Below are 25,671 nucleotides of genomic sequence, written 5' to 3' on the forward strand. Positions count from 1 at the left end.
CCATCGATCAGCAAGTTATCCCCTATCCTGTGTTTAGAAGATAACATCAAATTCTGGTTCAACCCCTTTAAGGATTATACATCACTTATACAACTTTATTAACAAAACCACTGCCCTTATGAGATATACAGTAGCAGTGAGTGTGGGGATGACAGCTGCCTAGCCAAAAGTTAAAAAAAGGATTTTAAGTAAAGTTCAGGTCCAGAGAATGGGTTATAAATGGCTTCCAGTAGAACAGTGTGTTCATACACCTTCTCCTAATCATATTCTTGTGATGTCATTTCCAATTAAGTGGAAAGGACTCCTCCCTCCTGCTATTTCAGTCCTAACACAAGGATTAGAATTCCAGAGGACAGAAAGCAGAATCCCAGGGAGGAACAATAAGCATAGATCAACTCTCCAGCACTCTCCAGGAGTTGGGCTATAGGTAATACACAAGTCTTCTTCCTCCTCTCTTTTCTTGTAGGCTTCCACATTTGCTTTAAAAGTTTTTTTTTTCTTATGGGTTTTAGCTTTTATTGCAGTTTAGGAACTGCTGATGGAATAGCAAACTCAGCAAAAGGCTGAAACTTTCTTGAACATGTATAACAAGACTGGTCCAGGAGAAGTGCGGTATGGATGTACAGCAACGGGTTATAGGTGACATTTCTTCTGAACGGAGAGGTCAACTTAACGTATATTGAGCGAGTATTGAAGGCACTGGGCCAAATGTATGTTTCTCTGCAACATTTTGATGTTGCTTGGTTCTTGGTAGTAAGTGTGTCTAATCTTTTTTAGCTTGTTGTGTGGTGAACAAGTGCACCTTGTTGATAGGACTACAATAAGGACATGTCTATGGTAGTATAATGCAAGTCTAACTTGTCTATGATAACGTTATGTGAAAAGTTATCGCAATGTATGCCATTGAAAAGCTGTTGCTTTCTTATGTTAACATAGCGAAAGCCATTGTAAAGTAGTTGAAAGCGCAAATAAACTGCAGCACAGAATGTTATCATAACACATTAACTGTCATGTTAAACTTTGCTACGTATGCACATATATTTTATATGATGTGCACCATTTTGCATTGATGTTTTTTGCCACCATCTAAACAGGTTTGGCCTCATTCATACCTGTGTGAAGGCATTCAAGATCATTTCAGCTTTTAGTCTCTGGTACGGGAGCCGGACAACAAAATGACCAGAATCACCAGATCCAGCAAATGCCGGAACTGAATGGTGTCAGACAGACCCCATTGATTGTAGAGTCTGGCTTTTGACCAGAATCCTTCCTGGACAAAATAGTGCAGCACAAGATTTCGTGCTGTATTTACGTCAGAGCGCAGATATGAGAGGGGCCTTTCCCGTACAAATGCTGTATAGTGAAATCTCTCCAAAAGAGCACCTCTGTGTATAGCTGTCTCTTCTCTGAGAGGACCACTCTCAAAACCATTTGCTCTACCGTATTTATTGCCAGTTTTAGATGATCGTCTCAAAATGTTTTCATAACTGTGGGCACAGATGTAGCAAAGTTTACCTTGACTGTGATAACTTTCTGTAACTAGTTATATTAATACAACAAACTTCATTGCAAAACTATTGAAAGGGTCAACAAAATATGCACAGAAAGTTATCTTAAAGGGACCCTTTCACCAGGTATGAGCACCATTAACTAAGTTTATGGTGTTCACACAGCAGATTCCCAGGAGTCTGGGGAGGTATTTCTTATACTTTCTTATAGTCAGTCCGGGTCCTGCAACTGGACCGCTGGCTGCATGCTGTAGCATTCAGTGAGAGTGCGTGCACACAGCATACTGCCAGGGGTGACAGTGCTGGATGGAGCAGCCAGGTAAGTATAAGGAATACCTCCCCGGATGCCGGGAACCTGCCGTATCATGACCATTACTTAGTTTATAGTGCTCATACCTGGTGACAGATTCCCTTTAAAGTGTTAAGAGCCAAGTTAATCTTTGCTACTTCTGTACCTAAACACATATGCCTCAATACATTTCAAGAGTGAGTAGTAAAAAAAGGCAGAGCTAGCACAGACGATTGGCACTTGCTCTCATAATCTGCCTGTCTATGATGGAAAAGACCGAAACCTGCTCTATTGTTTATAACTAGAGTTAAGTGAATTGGTGAATTCTTAGGGTGCATTTACACGGCCAAGTGCCATATCGGTCCAAGAACTATTAGATCAGCACTTTTATATATGATTGAGATGCGTTTCGCAAGAAAAACGCATCCTATTGCTGCAAATGCGAAATTTTCATGTATTCTCCTCACTTATGAAAATGGAATGTTGCTCTAGTAGTAACAAAATTTTTAAAAAATCGCATCGCACTCACATGAAAATTGCATTAAAATTTTTTTTTTGGCTCCCATAGGAAATAATGGACGAATCTGAAACAGACTCGCCCAAAAAGAGAACATCCTGTGATCTTTTGTTTTCTCAATATCGGTGCAAGTGTGAATTAAGTCATTGAAAACAATTGTTTTTTTTCACGTGCCATTTCTGTGTATCTCGTAATGCACAGAAATCAGACGTGAAACTCGCCCATGTAAATGCACCCTTCCTGGAAGCCCATGTCCTGCTAATCAGAGAATGGAGGCTAAGATGTTGAACTATAGTTCAGTATTTTAGGCTTCCAAGTCGTCTTCTATTGGGAAATATGCCCCATAATAGGAAATACGCCAGCTGCCAACAAAGAACGTTTTCACAGATTTCCTTGGCTCTGTTTATAACCTTCATTACACTTTATTAGAATTCTTTGGCTTCCCTTGTATTATATTTGATCAGATAATCATTCTGCACATAGGTTCATTTCAGTAGTACTTGTTTCAGCTCTTATTAAAATGACTTTTTATGGGGATGTTATTTGTGCCAAAATCCTTGTGCTGGAACAAATACTGTGATACGTAGATGTGAAAAGTTTGACTAGATGGTAGCTGGTAGTCAGACCAAGTATTGCTTTATAGGGAACCTATCATCAACTATGAGCACCATGAACTACAGTAAGTCGTGGTACTTGCATTGCAATTCCCAAGGAATTTCCGGATGTGTATTGCATATTTACGCAGCTCCCTGTTCCCGTGCTGTCACCCGTGGAAGCGTACAGATGAGACACGCAAAAGTGGACAGCGCTCCCAAAATCAAACCAGAAAGGCCAATGCAGGACCAGATTCACCTGGTGCTGGGGTCGCCACAGTAAAACAGGGCGCATCACAACACCTAGCAGCCTAGAGGCCTTGATGATACACCTCAATAGGGTAAATCTCAGTCCAGCGCAGACATCCAAAATGGAGAGCGCCAGTCACAACCGCCGGATCCAACAGTCAGAAAGTATCGGGGAAAAGAAACAAGAAAGCAGACAGCCCTTTAGGGACTATCCCCGATGAACGTCCGGAATAGAAGATATACCAAGTAAAAGTAGTCCGGGGAACTTTAATGAAGGTAATGATGACCGTGTTGTACCCAATTATTATATAAACCAACGCTTTGGGCAAATATGTTTGCCACTTGAGAAAGGGGGATTGTCACTTTGTAACCCCCGAAACGCGTTGCAGAGGAAACACTTTTTTACTGGTTGAGTTTAATAAACCTTGGCAAACTTCATCCAAACCTTGTGCTCCTATACCCCGGACCACTTGTACTTGGCAAACTTCATCCAAACCTTGTGTTCCTGTACCCCGAACCACTTGTACTTGGCAAACTTCATCCAAACCTTGTGTTCCTGTACCCCGGACCACTTGTACTTGGCAAACTTCATCCAAACCTTGTGTTCCTGTACTCCGGACCACTTGTACTTGGCAAACTTCATCCAAACCTTGTGTTCCTGTACCCCGGACCACTTGTACTTGGCAAACTTCATCCAAACCTTGTGTTCCTGTACCCCGGACCACTTGTTCTTGGCAAACTTCATCCCAACCTTGTGTTCCTGTATCCTGGACCACTTATACTAGGCATATCTGCTATTTCGGATCGAAGGGAGTTGACGGAGGTCTGGTTAGGCCTATGTCCCTCCCTGGGAAAGTAAGCGACCCACTTGCCTTTGTTGCATTATTGAATGGATGTTCCTCTGGGATAATCCCTGTCTGCTGTTCTTGTTTCTTTTCTCTGATACCCGTAGAAGTAGGCGTGCGGACAGCACAACCGACTCATCACTGCAGGTTATGGGCGCACATACATTGTTCTCTGTAACTAAGTTTATAGTGCTTATAGTTGCTGACAAGTTCCCTTTAAAGTAAAAGTCTAGCATGCAGACATATAGAGTACTATGCTAAGGAATTAATTATGACCATTTCTCTATTATCCGAATCCATGTCTACAGGCAGGAGGAATTCTGGGAATTTTATATTAGGATAATGTAGTTCCCTAATTGATACCAGCGCTTCTAGCTTGTCACTTGTCTTTATCTGTGAAGCACTGAAGAATCTGCTTGGGAATTTTTATGAGGGTCCTTTCAAATGGGCTGGAATATTCTGCAACATTGTTGAGAAATATGCAGTCCCAGTGTTAAGAAGGACAGGGCGGATTCCCGTCGGAAATCTCGTGGTTTGGCCGCAGCAAAAACCGCGAGATTTCCGCCGGGAGAACCGCCGCGGTTTAAGCTGCAGCGACTTTGAAGCGGCTCGGCCGCATGCTTTTCCGTTGCGGCCGGCGCTCCCATAGAGGAGAGCGCAGCCGCAGCGGAATGAAAAAAAGAATGGACATGCTGCATATTCTGGAACCGCGGCGGCCACAGCCGCGGTTTCAGCCAGATTTACCGCAGCGGATTAGCCGTCCCGTGTGGACGAGGTTTCTGAGAAATCTCGTCCACATAGCTGGCTAATCCCGAGATTAGTGGCCGCGGGCGGATCTGCCGCGGCAAAACCGCCCTGTTTGAACTCAGCCTTATAATGAGCAACTCCCAGGAAGCAACAGGAGTCACAATTGTTTCCTTGTTTTTGTATAAACTGATCCCATATTTCCAGAGAAACAGGAAGATGCATCTTTGCGCTGTTTTTACCAGGACGGTGGATGACTTTTTAAGTCATTTCAGACTGATTACTCATTAACCCTTTCAAGATCATAATTGACTCAATCAAATTTGAAACAGTTTAAAACTATGGGTCAAATATGTGCCTTTGTCCTCAAAGGGTTAAGGCAATGTTCATACTACCAATTTTTATTGTTTCCATCTACCTGTTCCATTTGGAAACGGAAATGAAAGATGGAAGCAAAAGAATGGCTTGCCATTGGCTTCTGTTTTCCATTGACAGCAATGTTAGACAAAAGTGAAATGTTTCAATCCATTCTGGTTCCGTTTTTTGAACTGGAAACAAATGCGGGACTCGTACACCTACGTGCATGCAAATACATAGCAATCAGCAATCAATCACGCAGGGGAAGGTGGAGGCGGAGGGGTAGAGGGGGAGCGCAGGATTCAGAATCTATGTGTCAACTGATTCTCCGATCGCTCCAGGACAATATTGTTTTGTGCTGTTTTGGCTAATAGGAGAGCGGACACTTCACCATACTATGCTGTCCTTACATGGGGTGCGGGGGGAGGGGGGGTATAGTCTCAGGACTAGAGTTAAGCGAACTGAACCAGTAGAATCCTGTTTCAGGTCAAACTTTGCTAAAAGTTCAGTTCAGCAAAAACCCAAATCAAGCTTTAGCAAAGTTCTACCCGGAACAGGGATCTACTAATTTGGTTCATTCGACACTAGTTCTGTGTTATATGGGGCTTTTCTGGCTCTTATACAGGGTTATACACCAGTTTTAAGGGGTTTTGGTGAACTTCCAGATTTTAGAATCGGGGAAAACCAGAAAAGATTCAGATTAAGGAATGTGATAGGCCTCCCTATACCTAAAACTGTAGATGTTAGTGATTAACCTGATTGTCTGGGTTAGCACATTCCAGAGGACTAGTGCAGCTTGTGAAAATCCCTTTAATGGGAGAAATACAGTATGAATATATGTACATTCAGCTCTAACACTCTTTGTGGGACTGTTATGGCATGCCGGCCGTATCTGAAAAATTGGACCAGGGTGATGCCACGGTACTAGCCCCGGTCCACATGTTGCTCATTGTTGTTTCAGCGTCTGACACCGACAAGAGCACTTCTCTATGGGTGTGTGGATGGATTGGGTGGCTGGGAGGCATGTGTCCCAGCTGAATAATCAGCACCTGTCTGTACACATTTATTCCAACTCCTCCCGCTGGTTATACTTCTAGTCAGTGGGTGTTTCTGGTCATGTTGGTGGCTCCTGTCCTGATCCATTGTCAGATAAATTGGATTAGTGATTTGTATATTCTGGGGTTTTGTGACATCTTATCCTGATTATTGTGGTTATTGTATTCCATCTAGTTATTGCATGCTTGTTTACACCTATACTATATCTGGGTTTTTCCTATGCAGTAATCATCATCTCTGTTTTGCAACTAGGGAGAGTGAGGGTTGCCCCACAATCCTGACATGGGGTCGCCCTCAGTAGGGTGAGTGCTTCGCTTTTAGGTTGATTTTCATCACATTAGTAGATTAGAGTCAGATTTCCTATATCCTCATATTTTGGTTTCATTATTCAGATTTTTGTTCCCTGTGTTATAAATTGTGTGAGCAGCCGTCCTCTTAAAGACAACAAATTGTGTTTGATCCGGACTTCCAGCTTGGATATAACAGGGACACTTACCTGCTCTGCCGTGAGTCTTGGAGAAATGCCCAATTTCGAGAACTCTCCAAGAGTGGTTTTTCAACCACCTTTTTGAGACTCTTGGATTGCTAGAGGTATAACATTCCCCGCTCCAAGATCAATGAAAATTTATAAAAAGATTTAATTGCAGGGGCGTATCTGGGGGAAAGGAGCTGGTATGACATTTGTGCCAGGTGCTATTGAGATAGGGTTGGGACACAAAAAATATCAACCAATGTAAAAAAAAGATCTTGGTTAGGGGTGTGGTTAGGTTGTGGCTTATAACAATGTATGTTTTTATTCTAGTGGCAGCAACTAATTAATAAAGCCCCCAGTAGTAGCCTTAAAAGTAACACCATGGCCTCAATAGTAACAGTGTCCCCAGGAGTGGCACTAGTAGTAATAGCACTCCCAGTAGTTGCCTCAATACTAACAGCCCCCATAGTAGTGGCCTCAATAGTAACAGCACCCCCAGTAGTGGCCTCAATAGTAACAGTGCCCCCAGTAGTGGCCTTAATAATAACAGTGCTCCAGTAGTGGCCCCAGTAGTAACAGTGCCCCCAGTAGTGGCTTCAATGGTAACAGCGCCCCCAGGAGTGGCCTCAATAGTAACAGCACCCCCAGTAGTGGCCTCAATAGTAACAGCACCCCCAGTAGTGGCCTCAATAGTAACAGCGCCCCCAGTAGTGGCCTTAATAGTAACAGCGCCCCCAGTAGTGGCCTCAATAGTAACAGCGCCCCCAGTAGTGGCCTCAATAGTAACAGCACCCCCAGTAGTGGCCTCAATAGTAACAGTGCTCCAGTAGTGGCCCCAGTAGTAACAGCGCCCCCAGTAGTAGCCTCAAAAGTAACACCATGGCCTCAATAGTAACAGCACCCCAGAAGTAACAGTTCTCTCAGTAGTGGCTTCAATGGTAACAGCGCCCCCAGTAGTAGCCTCAAAAGTAACACCATGGCCTCAATAGTAACAGTACCCCAGAAGTAACAGTTCTCTCAGTAGTGGCTTCAATGATAACAGCGCCCCCAGGAGTGGCACTAGTAGTAACAGCACCCCCAGTAGTGGCCTCAATAGTAATAGCTCCCCCAGTAGTGGCCTCAATAGTAACAGCGCCCCCAGTAGTGGCCTTAATAGTAACAGTGCTCCAGTAGTGGCCCCAGTAGTAACAGCGCCCCCAGTAGTGACTTCAATAGTAACAGTGCCAAATAGTATTAGCGCACCAGTAGTAACAGCGCTCCCAATAGTGACCTCAATAGTAATAGCACTCCAGTAGTGACAGTGCCCGCAGTAGTGGCCCCAGTAGTAATAGCATCACCAGCAGTGACTCCAATAGTAATAGCGCCCTCAGTAGTGGCTCCAGGACTAATAGGGCCCCCTCTTCATGCCCTCCGCATCTTGAACCTGTGGCTGGGCAACAACCCCACAGCATCAAGTATGTCACTCACTCTGTCTACCTCCAACCTAGTCGCTCTGCTGGAATCAGAGGCTGTGACCCCTGACCTTTCCTCCCGGTGTCTGTGATGCATACAGGATATTAAGGACGAAGTCACCGGGAGGAGAGTTCATAGGTCACACCTCTGATTACAGCATCGTGGCCGGACGGGGGTTGGACCGAGTAAGTGACATTCTTGACACTTGGGGTTTCTACCCAGCTGTACTCACAGGGACTAATTATTTTTTTACTGCTAATTAATATTGCCTGTAAAAAATAAATACCCCCAACGGCCTCTTGACTTAATTACCGTCTGGGCCGGTGAGTTACCAGCTGGGTGGCAACCCTATACAGAGAGGACTCCAATAAGTCACTATGCTTTGGCCCGTATATTTATATACAGGGGTAGGTTGGCAAACCAAAAATCTGCCCCAGAAAGGAAAGCCAAACTGTGACTGTGTGAGTAGCGGAGGCCATGTTGGTTGTCACCCAGCTTTTCTAAAAACAGATGTAACTAAGAGACGACTAAACATAACAGTTTTTGTTCTATAAAAAGAGAATTCTCACAGTTACAGTTGGATTATTTTGGATTATTATGGTCAAAACTTCATGCAGTTTATGTTTCTCGTGGGAACTGGAGCTCAGCAGCACGTCCCTTCTTAAGGAGCACGGAGTTTGCTTCAAATGAATCATATTTGGGTTTATTTCAAGACTCTCAGACTAGAATAAAATAAATATTTTTTGCCTTTATCTAGACCGCAGATTTTGCACAGGAATTTGCGCTCTGATATTTTCGCCTTTTTTTTACAATGCCTGCGCAGTCAATATGTAGAGATGAGCGAGCGTACTCGGTTCGGGTGTTTTTGAACTCGAGCACCGCTTTTTCCGAGTAACTGACTACTCGGACAAAAAGATTCAGGGGGAGCCGGGGGGCGGGGGGTAGCAGTGGGAGCTCTCTCTCTCCCCCCCCCTGTTCCCCTCTGCAACCCCCCGCTCACCCCCGGCGCCCCCCGAATCTTTTCGTCCGAGTAGTGAGTTACTCGGAAAAAGCGGTGCTCGAGTGCAAAAACACCCGAACCGAGTACGCTCGCTCATCTCTATCAATATGTAAACCTTGCTCTGCATTGGCAAAGTAATACAAGGTGCAACCTGGCGCTGTTTCAAGCCTGGGCCATGTATGTAGCAAGGTCTGTGTCCTGATATAGTGCACGCTGCTCTGAGGGCCGAAAAAAGATGCTGCTTATCAAATCGCCAGAAACAACATGACACGACTGCGCCATTGTCTAGTCCTATGACAGTTTTGACCAAAGGTTTACAATACTTCATGCATCCTTCACATGCCCATCTCTTTATGGCGTCTTTGGGGTTTGTGAAAAACATCAGGATTATCATGTTTTTATGTGTCATTGTTTTATTTACACAATTTTGACCTCCAAATTTTTAGGTTTTTTTTTACTATACAGAAATCTATGAAAAAAACTGAAAAAATTGCCTACAAACACAAAACAAAGTCACAAGAAATGCATTGTTTAGTTTCATAATTTCTCAGTCATTGCAGGAACTATTGTATATCTGTTTGAAGATGTTTTCCAAAAAAAAAAGTGGCCAAAAATGCCAGGAAAAATGCAGAAAAAAATTCTGTGCTTGGCAGAAACTCACAATCCTCTTCACCTGCCGGAGGCAATCATCTGAGCTTATTTTTTTTAGGAAGCCAATTACATAACACTGCTGTTTTACGGCTACTGAGGGAACCGCGTGCCAATATGGGGAGGACATAAAAAGTTGCACTGGCAATAGTAAGTTTGTGATGCAGCAAGAACCCCCCGTGGTTATAGCCAGCAGTCCCAACTGTTTATTGTAGGAAATGTACTTTAAGTTACAGTTAGTCAACTGCACTCTTATCGAAGGGCCGTGCATGACTACATTATAATTGTAATTGGTGGGGGGTCGACTTTTGGCATGGCGAATAGGGTTGTCTTGCAATCCCCTGCACAGCCGGTGGCTGAGAGGATCACTATGCAGGAAAATCTGCTGATCCCTTCATCCGTAGGATCGGCAAGGCTTCATCTTACTACGGTAAAAAAAAAACCTGTACGTCAATTCATTAGGCTTAAAGGTGTTTTCCAGCTCTTAATGGTATAGCCTCAATATTAACATACGGACCTACCAGTCTAATTGACCTTTATCAAGGAGAAAGGCTAATGTGGACTAATCAAGAGCCTCACCTGGATAGGTCAAGAATAACTGATCAGTAAGTGTCGAGACCCTGGCTGGGCAGCTGTTTGCCAAGCCTGTTCGGAACAGGAAGCAGATAGCGCTGTTCATTCTGCAGTGGACTGATGTGGTATTGCAGGAAGAGCACCTGTTAAAGCTCTGTACAGGGTGCATCTGGCACATCAGACACCTACCAATCAGCTATAGATCAGGATAGACCATCAACTTTCAGGAGCTAGAAAACCCCTTTAATTGTAATCATATGGAAACCACATTATATAGGTTGTGCCTAATAGATCTTGGATATACCTTTACTTGCTCTCTTTATAATCAGCTGTTATTTAATAATCAGATTAGGCCACATGGGTGGAATTTAATGCAAATTCTATAAAAGAGCACTATTACTATGACACAAAGGGCGTAGCTTAGCGCGAGGGGGTGTGGCCTAACATTAAAAAGTTTGCTGTGTGTCACAAGAATCGTCCCTCTTTTCATTCTTCAAAACTTTAATATTGATTACCGATTTTGAGTTAAGTAATGTTTTATTCTTCATTAATTTTTAAAGGTGATTCTCATCTTGGGAATTCCATTGCAACATTGCATTCAGATTTTCAAAACTGCCCCATTCTCCAGAAATACTTTATATTCCCTACCAGCGCATGGTCATGAGAACCAACCCCTTGTTAGTTCTCCTGACCATGAGAGCTCTATGTTAGCGGCCTGCACTCATGGGATCCCGGCCATCCAGAAGAGGATCACATAGGCGGTCACCTCTGCTCCATAGCGGAGGGGGTCAATTCTTCTGGCAATGATCTGTATACAACTGGAAGGAAGGATAAAGCATTTCAGGAGAATGACGGCATTTTAGAAATATGAATGTCAATTTTTTTGTATATTTAGAACACAAAGGAGTGGGAATTCCGAGATGCAGAGGTGTAACTTGAAGCTCCCGGGCCCCACTGCAAAACCTGTAACAGGGCCCCCAACTATAATGCTTTATTCATAGTACGGGGCTCCCTATATGGAGAAGAGAGGCCTTATGGGCCCCCTAAGGCTCCTGGGCCCGGGTGTAACTGCATCCCCTGCATCCACTATAGTTACGCCCCTGCCGAGATGGGAATATCTATAAGACCTGTCAGGGCGGCTTCACATGACCGTATGAGCAGTTGCGCACGCTTCAGTGTAACATATCTGTACCGTGAAAGAGGTTAGATGAGGTAGATTTACCTGCGTATCGGCGTGCAGTACTGTACTTTTGGAGCACACAGGGCAGTTCACATGCACGCACAACGTGATTTAAAAGACTATTTTGCCTAATGAGGTTCAGATGTGTTCATGGAATTGCGCACTTGCGCACCTCCCATAGACTTCTAAGGAGACCTTGGTACACAAAAATAAAGCCGTCCCTATTTTTTAGGCACGCGTAAAGCACGTTCATGGGTGCGAACCAATTGGCATCAATGGGTTCTATTTTCTGTGCATTGCACGCAAATATGGCCATCTGAAGGAGCCCTTACACGGGCATAAGTAGCTGCATGCCACCCACGTATCTCTTGCACACAAGCACATGCGCAATGACATGCGTACTTGCTGCATACCGACAATCCCCATACACTGTCTATGCGTGCGCAATGCGTGCCAAGATAATGCATGTCGCAATTTTTTGGGGGGGTGAGCGTATTTCTCGCACTGTGTATGAGAGGCACAGTTATAGTCTATGGGAGATCGGTACTGGATATTAGGCCACAAGCCTATACGGGAAATTGCTCACCGCAGCATATTTGCGCATTAGCAGTGTTTGAAGAGTTACATAATCTGCATGTTGCGCACATGTCTGCGCATTCTACTGTAATTTTTGCGCATGCAAGGCTAGTTTATATATGCACACCCTGTCCGTGGATTACTTGACTAATTAAAGCCTAATGAGCTCCAGATGTCTTCTTTTCCTGCACCCTTCCCCTTGCGTATTTTTGCACCTCCCCTAGACTTTAGCTGCGCAAAAGCAAGTAAATTAGAGCAGGACCTATTTTTATGCAAAACACACATGAGAAGGAAACCATTGAAATCAATACGTGCTATTCTCTTTGTATAGCTCGCTGATTTTATGTGCGCAAATACCTGCGTAAACACGGTTGTGTGGCCCGTAAAAAGTGCGCCCAGAATCCCCACAAAAGCCACCAAACTATGTATAAAACTTTTCCACTTTTTAATGCAGATTTATAATGTAAAACATTATTAGAAGGCTGCGCTGATCGCACCGACCCGCTGATGACACCATAAAAAAGATATTTATGTTATAGAGACGGCAATTATGTTTTAATTAATTTACGAAAACCCTTCCAGTATAAACCTGTTTATTGTGGCTGCATTTATTCTTGGCAAATGCTGCAAGTGCTTCAGTAATTGCATAAAACGGATTTCACATCCCCAATTATGGGCACAGCTGCTCCAAAGTCATCTGGCCCCAGATTCGCTCTCTCTCTACTATATTTGGTAACACATATTACTTTATTACTTTATTTTTCATGTTGGTACTGAGAAGCCTTATATGTAGCCCCTGCTTGCTGCACCGTGAACATAGATTATAACCCAGTGATAATGTATATACACATATGTTTGTATGCACTTCATGTTCAATAGGTGCAAGTTATTATATTTGCATATAGCCGCACTAATAGAAACGCTGTGTATAAATCTGGTCTTGTACTATATATACTGCAATCCGGCGTATTGCAGTACTGTATATACAATGATCGCTACTGCTATATCATCTCGTTCTGTGTATGGAAGGATAGGGGGCAGAATTTCTCGGCACTTGAGTAATGCAATCAATAGTAGATAAGTATGAACGTGCTGGAATGATCTCAATTAGCATTTTATTCCCATGAATGGGCTCTGTGCGGAATAATGAAGGTGTTATCCATTTTCAAATCTATGATATGTTCACTATTGCTGGGCATTCGCTTCATTGAATTCAATCCAAGGGAGCAAGCCTTGCTTCCGCGTTCGCTTTCTGCAGTGGATTTCCTGGGAAAAGTGCAGCAGATTTGCAAATATTGGCAACTATTGGAATGCTACTCTGATTGGAGGAAATTGTAAAATGTATGGAGAGCCTAAAGGGGTTCTTGGGGACTTTTGCTAAGTTCGACCGGTGCATCTTGATCCTTCTTTTGGCTAACTTTTTAAAAGTCCTGGAAAACTCCTCAAAAGTGGTTCTCTGGTACTTTTGCCATTGATGAGCTATCCTCAGTTATCAATAATTAATTGGCAGGGGTTCCCCATTTGGGATCCCCATCGATCGGGTAATTGCCAGGCCTGCAGTCAGTAGGGACAGCACTGGAAGCAGATAGTGCTGTCTGTATCATAGCGGCTTAGTTTGCTGCTGCAGGCATAGCTCCCATTGAATTTAATAGGAACTGTGCCTGTAGTACCAAACCAGGCCACTCGAATGTTGACGGCGCTGTCTACTTCCAGCATTGTCTGTAGTAACAGCGGGGCCAGTGATGAGCTGATTGGCAGGGATCCTGAGCCGCAGACACCTGCTGGTCGACTGTTGATGACCTTTCCTGAGGATAGCTCATCAACATTTACGCTAGTCTCACACAGGCATTTGTAAAATGCTGTATTTTTAAACGCGTTGTTTTACAGTGTTTTTAATACACCCCATCATTGCAGTAGGTGATGGGGTGCGTTAAAAATTGCCGAGATGCAATAAAATAGAACAGACAGCGTTCGAAAAATGTCTCCAACGCGCGTCTGAGAAGCCCCCTTGAAATCAATGAAGGTGTTTTACAGCATTATAAGCAGCCGTTTCAAGCACCACGGTAAACCCTATAAAAAACGCTCACGCTCAGCGTTCCAGAGAACCCCTTTTGAGGGTTTTTCCGGGACTTCTAAAAAGTTAACTAAAAGCAGGATCAAAATGGCAATGGTTGAACTTCTTGAATCTTCCAACGCAGCAGACTTAAAGAGACAGTACACATAAAACTACTAGTAATGACACAAGAGTAACCCCTTTATACCTACTTGTAGCATAGATTTCATTTTGGACTATCATTAGTCCAAATCTATTAAAAAATGTATACCTCTTCATAAATTTGGCACATTTCACTGTGATAAATTGTTTAATATTGGCGCATGAAGCGCCATTTTTAATAAATCTCTCACTTTATGGATGAGACCTGTGATATATACTATATGCTATGGCAATGTGCCCATTTTAGTAATTGATATCTCTACATGTGCCCATACATTTACTTTTGGACCTACAAGCCCCTGAAAGTTCATCTTGCGCTCTCCATCACAGCTAGTCAGAGCCCATCCGCCTCGGACAGACATACCAAAGGTTGCAGCTGAACAATAGGCAAGGGGGCCTAATCTAAAGAACGCCATATCTGTAGCTCATAATTTCTGGTTTGGAGAGTAAGGACCCATATACTGGTTTGGAGAGTAAGGCCCCATATACTGGTTTGGAGAGTAAGGCCCCATATACTGGTTTGGAGAGTAAGGGCCCCATATACTGGTTTGGAGAGTAAGGGCCCTATATACTGGTTTGGAGAGTAAGGCCCCATATACTGGTTTGGAGAGTAAGGGCCCCATATACTGGTTTGGAGAGTAAGGGCCCCATATACTGGTTTGGAGAGTAAAGGCCCCATATACTGGTTTGGAGAGTAAGGGCCCCATACACAGGTTTGGAGAGTAAGGGCCCCATACACTGGTTTGGAGAGTAAGGCCCCATATACTGGTTTGGAGAGTAAGGGCCCCATACACTGGTTTGGAGAGTAAGGGCCCCATACACTGGTTTGGAGAGTAAGGCCCCATATACTGGTTTGGAGAGTAAGGGCCCCATATACTGGTTTTGCACAGAGGTGCTCTGCTGTCTGCCAATGTCATCATCTCAATTCCATAGATGCCATCTTCGGCTCTGTAAGGCTCTAGTTGCATGTGATTATGCCAAATAATGCGGTGTATTATTACGGGTGACCTTACCATTTTCTGTAAAGGATTACCACATGGCGCTGCTATTCACTATTTATATAGGCATGCTGCCTAAGAGGACAGGGATTTCTTTTCTACGTGTAGAGTATCTGGTGTCGCCGCTCGTAACTCTCCGGCTCTGTCCGGCTATACATTCTGTAGATTAATGAGATTCCATAAACAGCAAGTAACTTACGGTGGTGGATTAAGTAGACCATAGGGCCCAGGCTGTTCCCCAAATCTAGGTCCCCCTTCCCCGTCATCGCCCTGCCACCCCATATCTATAGTCAGCACCCCCTTTCTGTACAGTACTAGCAAGTGTCAATCTAAACAATAAGCCTTTGTTCTGCTTGTATAAATGGTATCGCCCCTCATCATCTTCTGTCCACCTATAGTCGGGAGCATGGGGAAGGTGAGGAATGATTTTGACTAATAATCAGAAAACCCAGTTTCAATAGGGCCATATGGGATATAATAACAAACTGAAACATACTTGCCCGTCCGCGGCTGGAGGGATCCAGCGCTGCAGCCCCGCTGTGGTCCCAGTTGTTGTTGTGATTGCTGACGTCACAGGAACTTAGGTGACCACTGCAGCCAATGAGAGACTGCAGCATCACCGCTCATTCTCCTGGCATTGGCGCTCACATCTTGATGCCTCCTATTGGCTGCAGTGGTCAACTGAGTTCCTGTGACATTAGCAATCACAACAACCACTGGAACTATAGCTGGGCTGCAGCACTGGATCCCGGCAGCCACGAAGGACAAGTATGTTTTAGTCTGCCATTTCATCCCATACAGCCTTATTGAAGCGGCTACCGGACAACCCCATTTAAGGATCATTCATATTTGTGTATTACAAATCCATAGGCCTAGGATCATTTCAATTCCAGCTAGTATAGCTTTTGGCCATCATTGATGACCTAGAATTTACCCAGGGACAGTTCTTATTTGCTGCTTGTGGCTGGGCTATTTTAGATCCCAGCAGATAGGGGATCACAGTGAGCTATTTTTGAGTGGAAGGGACTATATATCCTGGTCCATAGAAACTCAGCTGACAGTGACTACCCATCCAGTTTTTAAGGGAGACCTTCATTGTACTCTTGGAGGCTCCCCTACCACTTGGTCAAAAAGATTTTTTGACTCTTTGGTCTATAATGGACCTCTCTATCAGCAGAATATGGTTTATTAGATTCTGGACTAAGTATTTGTCCCGATGCCTGTTGTCATCATCATTTTGGCATCCTCAGACAAAACATTTATGTCTGTAGAGTAGAGGGGGTTGACATGGTTCTCCCCCACCCCCCCTCCCACTGACAGCTATATAGTGACCACTTGGTTTCTGAAGAGTTGCAAGTCCAACTGAAATGCATTGAACCAACTTTCTAATCACTTTCTACTATCACTGTTAAATCTCCTCACCTTGTCTGAGTATATATACACTTACTGACATCAGGATATCAGTTCAGTAGATTGAAGCAACATTAGTTTTAAATACAGTAAACCCTTGAGCAGCATTGCTCTTAAGTAACACTGTTTTCAACTAAAGTCGATGTGTCAGGGCAGTGGCGGTTCCTCAAATAAAGTTGCATTCCTCAGATAAGGGCGCCGACCGCTCCATGACCCCGGGCGCCGCTCAGTAAGCTGGCGTGCAGCTGATGCCAGTCATTTCCTGCTTCTTCTGCATCAGCGTGTGCCTACTCCTCCCCCTCCCTTCCCCACAGTGCCGGCTGAACTTTGCTGTGTCTGCCTGCCTCCTGACACAGTACAGCAGCTGAATCCCCAAAGTGCCGGCTGAACGCTGCCTGCCTCCTGAATCCCCACTGTACTGCAAAATGTAAGTACAAACCACAGATAACACAGTGATACATACTACTAATGATGTCCCTGCAGTCCTATGTCAAAGCACAGATAACATAGTGACACATACTGCTAATGATGTCCCTGCAGTCCTATGTCAAACCACAGATAACAGTGATACTTACTGCTATAATGAGGTCCCTGCAGTCCTATGTCAAAGCACAGATAACACAGTGATACGTACTGCTATAATCATGTCCCTGCAGTCCTATGTCAAAGCACTGTATGCTAAATGTCCAAAAATCTGTTAAATGTTAATTTATTCTTTACAGTTGTGTTTTATATTCATTCAGTATTGTTATTGTTTTTGGTATTAAAGACCAGAGTTATTCTCTATTAAATGGGGTTTGGTGTGTTTTTTGGAATGTCTAGAACCAATTAATTGGATTTACATTAATTCCTTAGGAAATAATGTCCTCAACTAACACTGATTTCTACTAAAGTCCATTGCTTCCGGACAGATTAATGAAGTTAGTTGAGGTTCCACTGTACTCTATTTTCTCTAGTGCACTAACCCATGATACACTAAAGTGGGTTAAGCCTTTTTTTCAAAACGTATATGGGGCCCAGTTTTAGGGGTATAGCCACGCATGGCCCATTACATTTATTGTAATCTGTGCCAGAAAGTGGTGTAGATTATAGCAAAGAAAGTTACTCCAGCTCGGAGCTGATGTTTGGTTTTCATCTGGCGCACATAAGTGCCACAAGATGAGACAAATGGATGAAGTGGTTTGTGCCTGATAATACGTTTGTGGCTCATAACCAGGTGAACACTTTACTTAGACCAGTGTATGAAATACGAGTAAACAGGCCCCAATGTTCCATTTCAATCAGGTTTCTGGAGAAAGATTATCTCCCTCCATAGAATTGACACGTCCATCCTGCAGGGTCATGGCTCACTGACCGTGTCAGATCAGGTCCAGGGTGACGTCACATTGTCAGCTGTGGCTCATGTGATCTACACATCGGCGCATGCACAGTGTCTGCCCTGGACGCTGACATGAACACTTCTCTGTAGGTGTGCGAATGCATTGGCCAACTTGTAGATGTGTGTCCTAGCCAGCCAATTAGCGTGTGTTTGTACAAATATGTCCTGGCTCCTCCTCATGGACGACACCGGTTATACTTCTAGTCTGATGGTGTTTCTTGTCCCTTTGGTGGCTCTTATCCTGCTCCATTGTCAGATAAGTCTGTTTAGTGTAAGGGATATTCTGGGGTGCTGTGACACCTAATTCCTAACTATATTGCCATTGTATTTTATCTGATTCATTGTGTACAAACCACCATTCGTTGTTATTCTCTATAGCTTATATATCTCTGTATTCCAACTAGGGAGAGTCCTGATCGCCACAGGTTCCTGATGTGGGGTTACCCTTATCAGGACGAGTGCTCCGCTTTTAGGTTCGGTCTCGCTGCGTTAGTAGTTAGCTTCACATTTCATGTTCCCCCATCTATTGGTTTCATTATTTATACTTTGTGTTCTTTGCATTACTATATTGAGTGTATATCTATCCTTTTTGGACAACTAATTACATCCAATCTGAAAGAAGCATTTAGCATTTGTGGTGGATGGAAAAGGCAGTTATTGTATGTTTATGGCCAGTTTTCCAAGTTTTCTGCTCTAAGTAACTACTAATCATGTAGGATGTCTTAAAGATTAATGTCTTCCTTGGACACACATGATTTAAGAAGTTATTCCACTCGGTTAATGCTTGCTGAGCCCCACAACATTGCTCATATAAACAACTAAAATTGGAAAGTAACAGATCTGTCGGGTTTTACGTGGTTGTCAAAGGTTATGTAAAGGTTCAGTCCTCGGCCCGGCTCCGACACATTACAGTAATACTGATTTCCTTGATTAGATATGGGAATGTTGACACTCAATACTAAGTAACCAGATCTCCGAGGAATTTTTGGATGGTCATCATAATGATGTGTTGTGCAGCTGCTACATATCAGAAGATACACTGTCCTCACCGTGTCAGAAGGCAAATTCTTCTGCTTTGCTGCTGAGTGAAGGGATGAAAGTTCCCATCACCCTCCGTCTTAATGTGTTCTAATCAGGTTTTTATGAGCAGGAACACAATGCAACCTTCAGTTAAACACAATATCATTTGTTATTAATTATTCAGATACATACAATTCAAGTGACATCCCACTTGGATTCAAGCATCATGTCAACGCATGATAAATAGGTCTTGTGGGACATGATCAAACTGGCCAATAATGACCCAACTGGCCCAACAGCACACAACCCCACTTAGAGGTGACTTTGGAGTCAAAAACTTCTATTATGGTTTATTTCTTATGAAGAGGTCACAGATAACAAGAGGTCATTTTTGCATTTTCCACACCATTACCCTCTTCTTGGGTTTGCCAGGGGCCATCAACAAGTGCTCTATCTATATTAAAGAATGATTCAATTCAATTCAATGCGATTGTTTTATAAAAGCAAATTGTTGCAGCACCTCGACCAGGGGCGTAACTATAGGGGGTGCAGGGGATACGGTTGCACCCGGGCCCTGGAGCCTTGAGGGGCCCATAAGGCCTCTTGTCTCCATATAGGGAGCCCAGTACTATGACTAAAGCATTATAGTTGGGGGCCCTGTTACAGATTTTGCACTGGGGCCCAGAAGCTTCAAGTTACGCCCCTGACCCCGACCATGACACTGTCGAAGCGTGACGGTCACGACATAGAAGCGGTTCCTGACCCATGTGATCATGATGTAGTTGTGGGCATTTCTTGGTTTATTAGCAAGTTTGATGGAACCTATTCATAAATATGGCCACAGAAGAGGGTCATATTACTAACTGGGGCCATGGAGGGGAACGTCTTACTAAGTGGGGCCACAGCACTATTAGTGGGGTCACTATTACTTAGTGGGCCCAAAGCGGGCGCACAATTTGCCAGTGGGAGCACAGCAGGTGCATTGTTATTTAACAGAACCACATTGGGCACTTTATTAGTGGAGTCACAGGCCCATACTAGAGAGAAGCGCATTTGAGGTTTGCACAGCAGGATGGGAAAAATGCTCAAAAGCAAATCAAGGCTGGGAGAAATCTCAAAACTGGTGTCTGCACTGTGATCACTAACATGGTATAGAGGCAGTGTTTGAGTACATTATATCTGTATTATTTAGAGGTATACCAGAACTGAACCACTGCATCTATGCCTACCGTGTTATATAGAAATACTGTATATATATCATTTTTTGCAGAGGAGCAGAGAACAAATTCTGAGTTATGGAGCCCCATGGTAAGATCCTTATCATGCTGAGTTTGGGTCATTAGACCTATAGTCGGGCTGTGACATTCATCTGGAAAAATTGCCCTTGATATGTTAGTCTGAAACTGGCCATACAGAAAGGAAATATAGCTTCTGGTGCAGTATTATATATATATAGTATATACTGCATTAGCTTGGCTCTGTGGTACTGTATTTATGTTATTAGCTTGATTCTGGTACTGCATTTCTGATATGAGCTTGGACTGGGGCTGAATTTGTGTTACTAGCTCGATTGTGGAACTGTATGGTATGAACTTGATTCTAGGACTGTATTTATGTTATGAGCTTGGTTCTGGTGCTGTATTTATGTTATTAGCTAGATTTTGGTACGGTGTTTATCCCCTTAATTTCACACACAGAAATTTGAGACTTGAAAAAACACAAGACAGTCTGAGCAGAGAGACAAACACTAAATCAGTTCACTAAGCTGAGGAATGCGACAGTCGTATGATGTCTCTTATCACTAATGCACACATAAGGAGATAGAAATACTACCTCAACAGCACCACCTATTGGATGAAAACATTCTTACAATCAATTTCTGAATTCTTATGAGAAAAACAAAAAATGATTGGGAAGAGGACACCCATCTTCACCTCCTTCAGAACTTTCATATTCCCCACTTATGCAAGAATCCTGGGCTGAGGTTCATTCAATTTTTAAGGGTGTCAAACATGGGCATAAATTTATACTCTCCAATTCTTCTGTGACGCTGTGACTGGAAGTTGCCCTTCAATAAGATAACTCTCATCTGCTCTATGCTATGTCTGTGGACGCAAAAATGTTTTGCCACAGGTAATTCCGTTTTTTCCTCTCCAATTGAGTGTCGAGATCTCATCCTGGCTCTTCGTTTTTGTCCTGTTTCCCCGACATAAAGCCCCCTAACAGGACATTCACAGCACAGGATCAGGAATACAACATTGGACGTGGAACATGTGAATGCCCCAGGGATCTTATAGTCCTGCTGGGTGTTGGAGATCCGTATCCTGTCCGCAGTCAGTATATGTGAGCAGGTCTTGCAGTTCTTCACATTACACAAATAAGTTCTTTTTTGTGTGTCAGAGGGCAATGCACTCCTGATTTTAAAGTTCCTCAAATTAGGAGGTTGCCTGTAACACAGAAGCAGAGGGTCCGGGAATATGGTCCTCAGACGGTCATTCTTGTGTAGGTTATATGCCATCCAAACTAGTTTCATTCATTAGCCTAAGGGCGCCCACCCACTGGCGATTTGCGTTTCTCTGCGTTTTGCGTTTTTTCTCAAGTGCAATTAGAATTGAATGTACTCCCACCCACTGGCGTTTTGCGTTGCGTTGCGTGGCGTTTTTTAACATAGGAACTGTCAGTTGCATATGTGTCCTTATTTTTCTCCTAATGCACCCATGAAAGTCAATGGAAATTAATGGAAACGCCGCGAAAACGCGGCAAAAAACGCCGCGAAAACGCGGCGTTTTTCACGCACGGAAATCGCAAACGCCAGTGGGTGGGCGCCCTAATGAAGGGGGCGAGATATCTCAGAAAGCTTGCTATAACATCATGTATTTTTGTTAGCTATTAAAAGGTATCATATCTACAAGATTACTTGGTTTCTCTCACTGAGAACAATCACACTTCATTTCTGACCTCAAACTTCTGAATTAACATTGCGGAAACTCCATATTATCCATTGCCTTTCAGTATAATTAAGTAGCTGTTGTAATGGAGGATGCATGGCTACGGTATAGCTACAGTTAGCTCACATTACATCCTAATGCTCTTTAGCTTGCAATCATTTCTGATTATGCACACTGTGTTTTTATGTCTTTGTGGATTTGTAGGACAAGCTCAGTTGACAGTCAACATTTCCAGCTGTGGTCATCCCAAGGGAAAAGTTGCAAAAGTCTTCTAAAGAATGGAGCGTTCAACTCAGGAGCTATTCCTCAACTTCATGGTTGTCCTGATCACAGTCCTCCTCATGTGGGTTCTGGTGAAATCTTACCAAAGCTAGTGGACAATGACAAAGGTCATGGAACCAATCAAGTAAAATCTTCTACATTGAAATATGTGAGACTTTCTTTCCACCTCTACAACCTCAAGGTGTGCTGTGCCCTGTCACCAAGCTCTTTGATCCACCACCAGCAGCAGATTATGTCAATGTCCTAACCATGTAGGCATCTGTCCTTGGCCTTGCAACCAGAGTGTTCTGCACCACAATTTCCCAACCCTGAGCATTCACTTCCCTATGAATGATTATTTGGATGTGATGTACACACATATTAAAGTGAGGCTTAAACACAAGAGAAATATTTAGTCTGCCGGAGGAAGAATGTAAAACTTCTGCCTTGAGAAATAAAAACCGGTTATGTTTGGATTAAAAAGAAATTGAACATTTGAATTGGATGTGTTTTCCATTACAATAAAAATTTCCCGCCAAATGTTATTAAATTAAATCTGCACCTTTGTATTTCCTTGACATTTTTCTTCCAGAAACAGCGCCACTCTTGTTGATAGGTAGTTTCTGGTACTGCAGTTACAGTACAGCATGCCCCATGACTGTCTACGGCCGAAATAAAATATCAAGGGAAACAACGACCAAATATCATTGTCCTGGGACTCAAGGAAAAGGGGTTATATCACCTGTCGTTGGTCTTCTGTGCCAATCTCCCTACTACCTGCTGGTTTCGGGCCCTTTCTTCAGTCGCCCAAGTTGACTGCCACAATTTTCGAACTACCTAATCCACACTGTTCACTGCTCTCTGATTGGCCACTGCTTATCATGTGAGCAGTACTGGCTAATCAGACAGCAAGTACAGGTAGTTTAACTTTATGGTGTAGATTAAGCGATCAGAGGTTTGCAGCGGCCATCTTGAACCACTGAAAACTGCACCCCGAGTCAATCACTTTTATTTATATAGTGCATGCATATTATGCAGTACTTTACATCATAGAATATTGAGTTCTGTCCCATTGGGGCTAAATAATCTATATTCACCTATCTGTATGTTTTCGGAGTATGGAAGGAAACCAGAATACCGAGAGGAAACCCATGCAAACAACGGTAGAACATACAAACTCTGTGTGACCCCAGCACTGAAAGGCAACAGTGCTAACCACTGAGCCACCGTGCTGGGGTACTGAAAGATAGGAATGACAACAGCACAGAAACAAATGGCAAGTAATATAACTCCCCCCTCCAGTCCTGGGACAGAATTTTAACCTGGGACTAGAGAAATGTTTTAATTAATGAGTAGAGATGAGCGAGCATGCTCGGTAAGGCAATATACTCGAGAGAGCATCGCCTTTTTCGAGTACCTGCTGGCTCATCCCTGAAGATTCGGGGGGGCCGCGGGGGTGAGCGGGGTGTTACAGAGGGGATCGAGAGGGAGAGAGAGAGGGATCTCTCTCACTCTCCTCCCCACTCCCCCTCACTGTTCCGTGCCGTCCCCAACCCCCGCCTCCCCCCAGAATCTTCAGGGACGAGCCAGCAGGTACTCGAAAAAGGCGATGCTCTCTCGAGTACATCGCCTTACCGAGTATGCTCGCTCATCTCTATTAATGAGTTATCTGCATACGACAGCCCATCGTCAGATGCACTATATAGAACATATATGGTTCAATGGACTTCATTAGATACAAGATCCTACTCAATAGCATTTTTGTATGCATAGCCTCTGGTCTTCACAAGATGGTTGCACATATTGTATAATCAAATTTAGAATTTACCATATTTATGGGCAAAACAAATCAGCTACGATCATCAACAATTGGTCGTATGACACACTAGGGATCAAGATGAAAGAGAACTCAAAGTAAACATTATCACCTAAATCACCATATGCAACATAGTACTGTCAAGATTGTTAAGCTGGCCAGACACCTAAGATGCAGATTGGCCGAACCTACTAATTTCGACTGGATCAGCCAATCATCTAACATGTATGGGAACCACTCAAGCTTCCCTCAATGGCAGATGTTGAGGAGATAAGGATTGGGCAGATGGAGTTAATCTGCCTGATCCTTTTGTTCTTGTGGAGATAAGCTGCCACCAGAGCAGTGGCTTGCTTCCCTCTCTTTATTCACAACACATGCATGTGCCTACTGTACTCGGGTGTCAGGAGATCATTTTTGGCCGAATGAGCATTCTGACGACAATTATCAAATGGGTATGACCAGTGTTAGGATCCAGCAGAGTTTACAGAATGTAGGGGGCTACATACATTATCCTGTGCCCAACCTTTTGGGACATATATTTCAATAATGATATACAGTGTATAAACAATACTCTCATAGAGGCACACATTGCCATATGGTATTAACATACTGCCATACAATGCCCAAATAAAATATCTATGTAGGACCCATGTAATGCCGTCATACCATAACTAAACTAGTGCCCTACTGATTACTATGTCCTACTAATTCTGCCATACACATTACTGTATATACATTACCGCCTCACACCTGAAACAATATCCAATTTTCTTCATATAGCAAAGTAACAAAATAAAGCAAGGGTGTCAAACTCATTTTCACCGCAAGCCACATCAGCATTATGGTTGCCTTCAAAGGTCCATTTAGAAGGGCTCATTCACATGGCCATATTTGACTCCATATTATGCTATTTTTTTACATGCGGAATACGGACAGCATGGACACCATTGATTTGCATTGGGTTGTTCAGACATGCTTTTTTTACACGCATGAAAAAAAAATCGCAGCACCGCCCAACTGAAATTGCGCATTAAATTGCATGGGATCGAATACACATGATAAATGAGTATTCACTGCGTATTTACGCTTGAGGGCAGAAGAAATCTATGGGACCTTCTCACATTTTTTTTGCGCACGTGAAAAACGGAGTGAATACAAGTACAAAAAAAAATGCAAGATGGTCCAAAAAAAACCCACTGTGCACAGTACATGCACCGTTTCGATCGGTGAAAACGCTGCACATTTCATGGAACGAAACTGCATTCGACCATATGCATGGGCCCTAAATGTGACTACTCCTTAACATGGCTGTGGAGCTCTCTGCAATATGATGGGGTTTCTACCCTTTCACCTATTTGGCATCAAGCTTCCAACCATGGAGGGTGGCTAGGATGCTTCAATAGGGCTGGCAGAGTTGTGCCACCACTAGAGATGAGCGAGTATACTCACTAAAGGCAATTGCTCGAGCGAGCATTGCCTTTAGCAAGTACCTGCCCGCTCGAGACCGAAGGTTCGGGTGCCGGCGGCGGGCAGGGAGCTGCGGGGGAGAGCAGGGAGGAACGGAGG

General features: G+C 43.6%; 1 protein-coding gene across 1 annotated transcript; it reads left to right on the forward strand.

Moving 5' to 3' along the window:
• The first annotated feature begins 292 nt into the window (after window positions 1-292).
• Window positions 293-22,844, forward strand: LOC136613747 (sarcolipin). The gene is made up of 2 exons (XM_066594073.1): window positions 293-427; window positions 22,233-22,844. The coding sequence occupies exon 2, from the start codon at window positions 22,307-22,309 to the stop codon at window positions 22,400-22,402; it is 96 nt and encodes a 31-aa protein (XP_066450170.1). The 5' UTR covers window positions 293-427; window positions 22,233-22,306; the 3' UTR covers window positions 22,403-22,844.
• Window positions 22,845-25,671: the final 2,827 nt, after the last annotated feature.

This window comes from Eleutherodactylus coqui, chromosome 1 (assembly GCF_035609145.1).
Source record: "Eleutherodactylus coqui strain aEleCoq1 chromosome 1, aEleCoq1.hap1, whole genome shotgun sequence".
In the NCBI taxonomy this organism is placed as follows: Eukaryota; Metazoa; Chordata; class Amphibia; order Anura; family Eleutherodactylidae; genus Eleutherodactylus; species Eleutherodactylus coqui.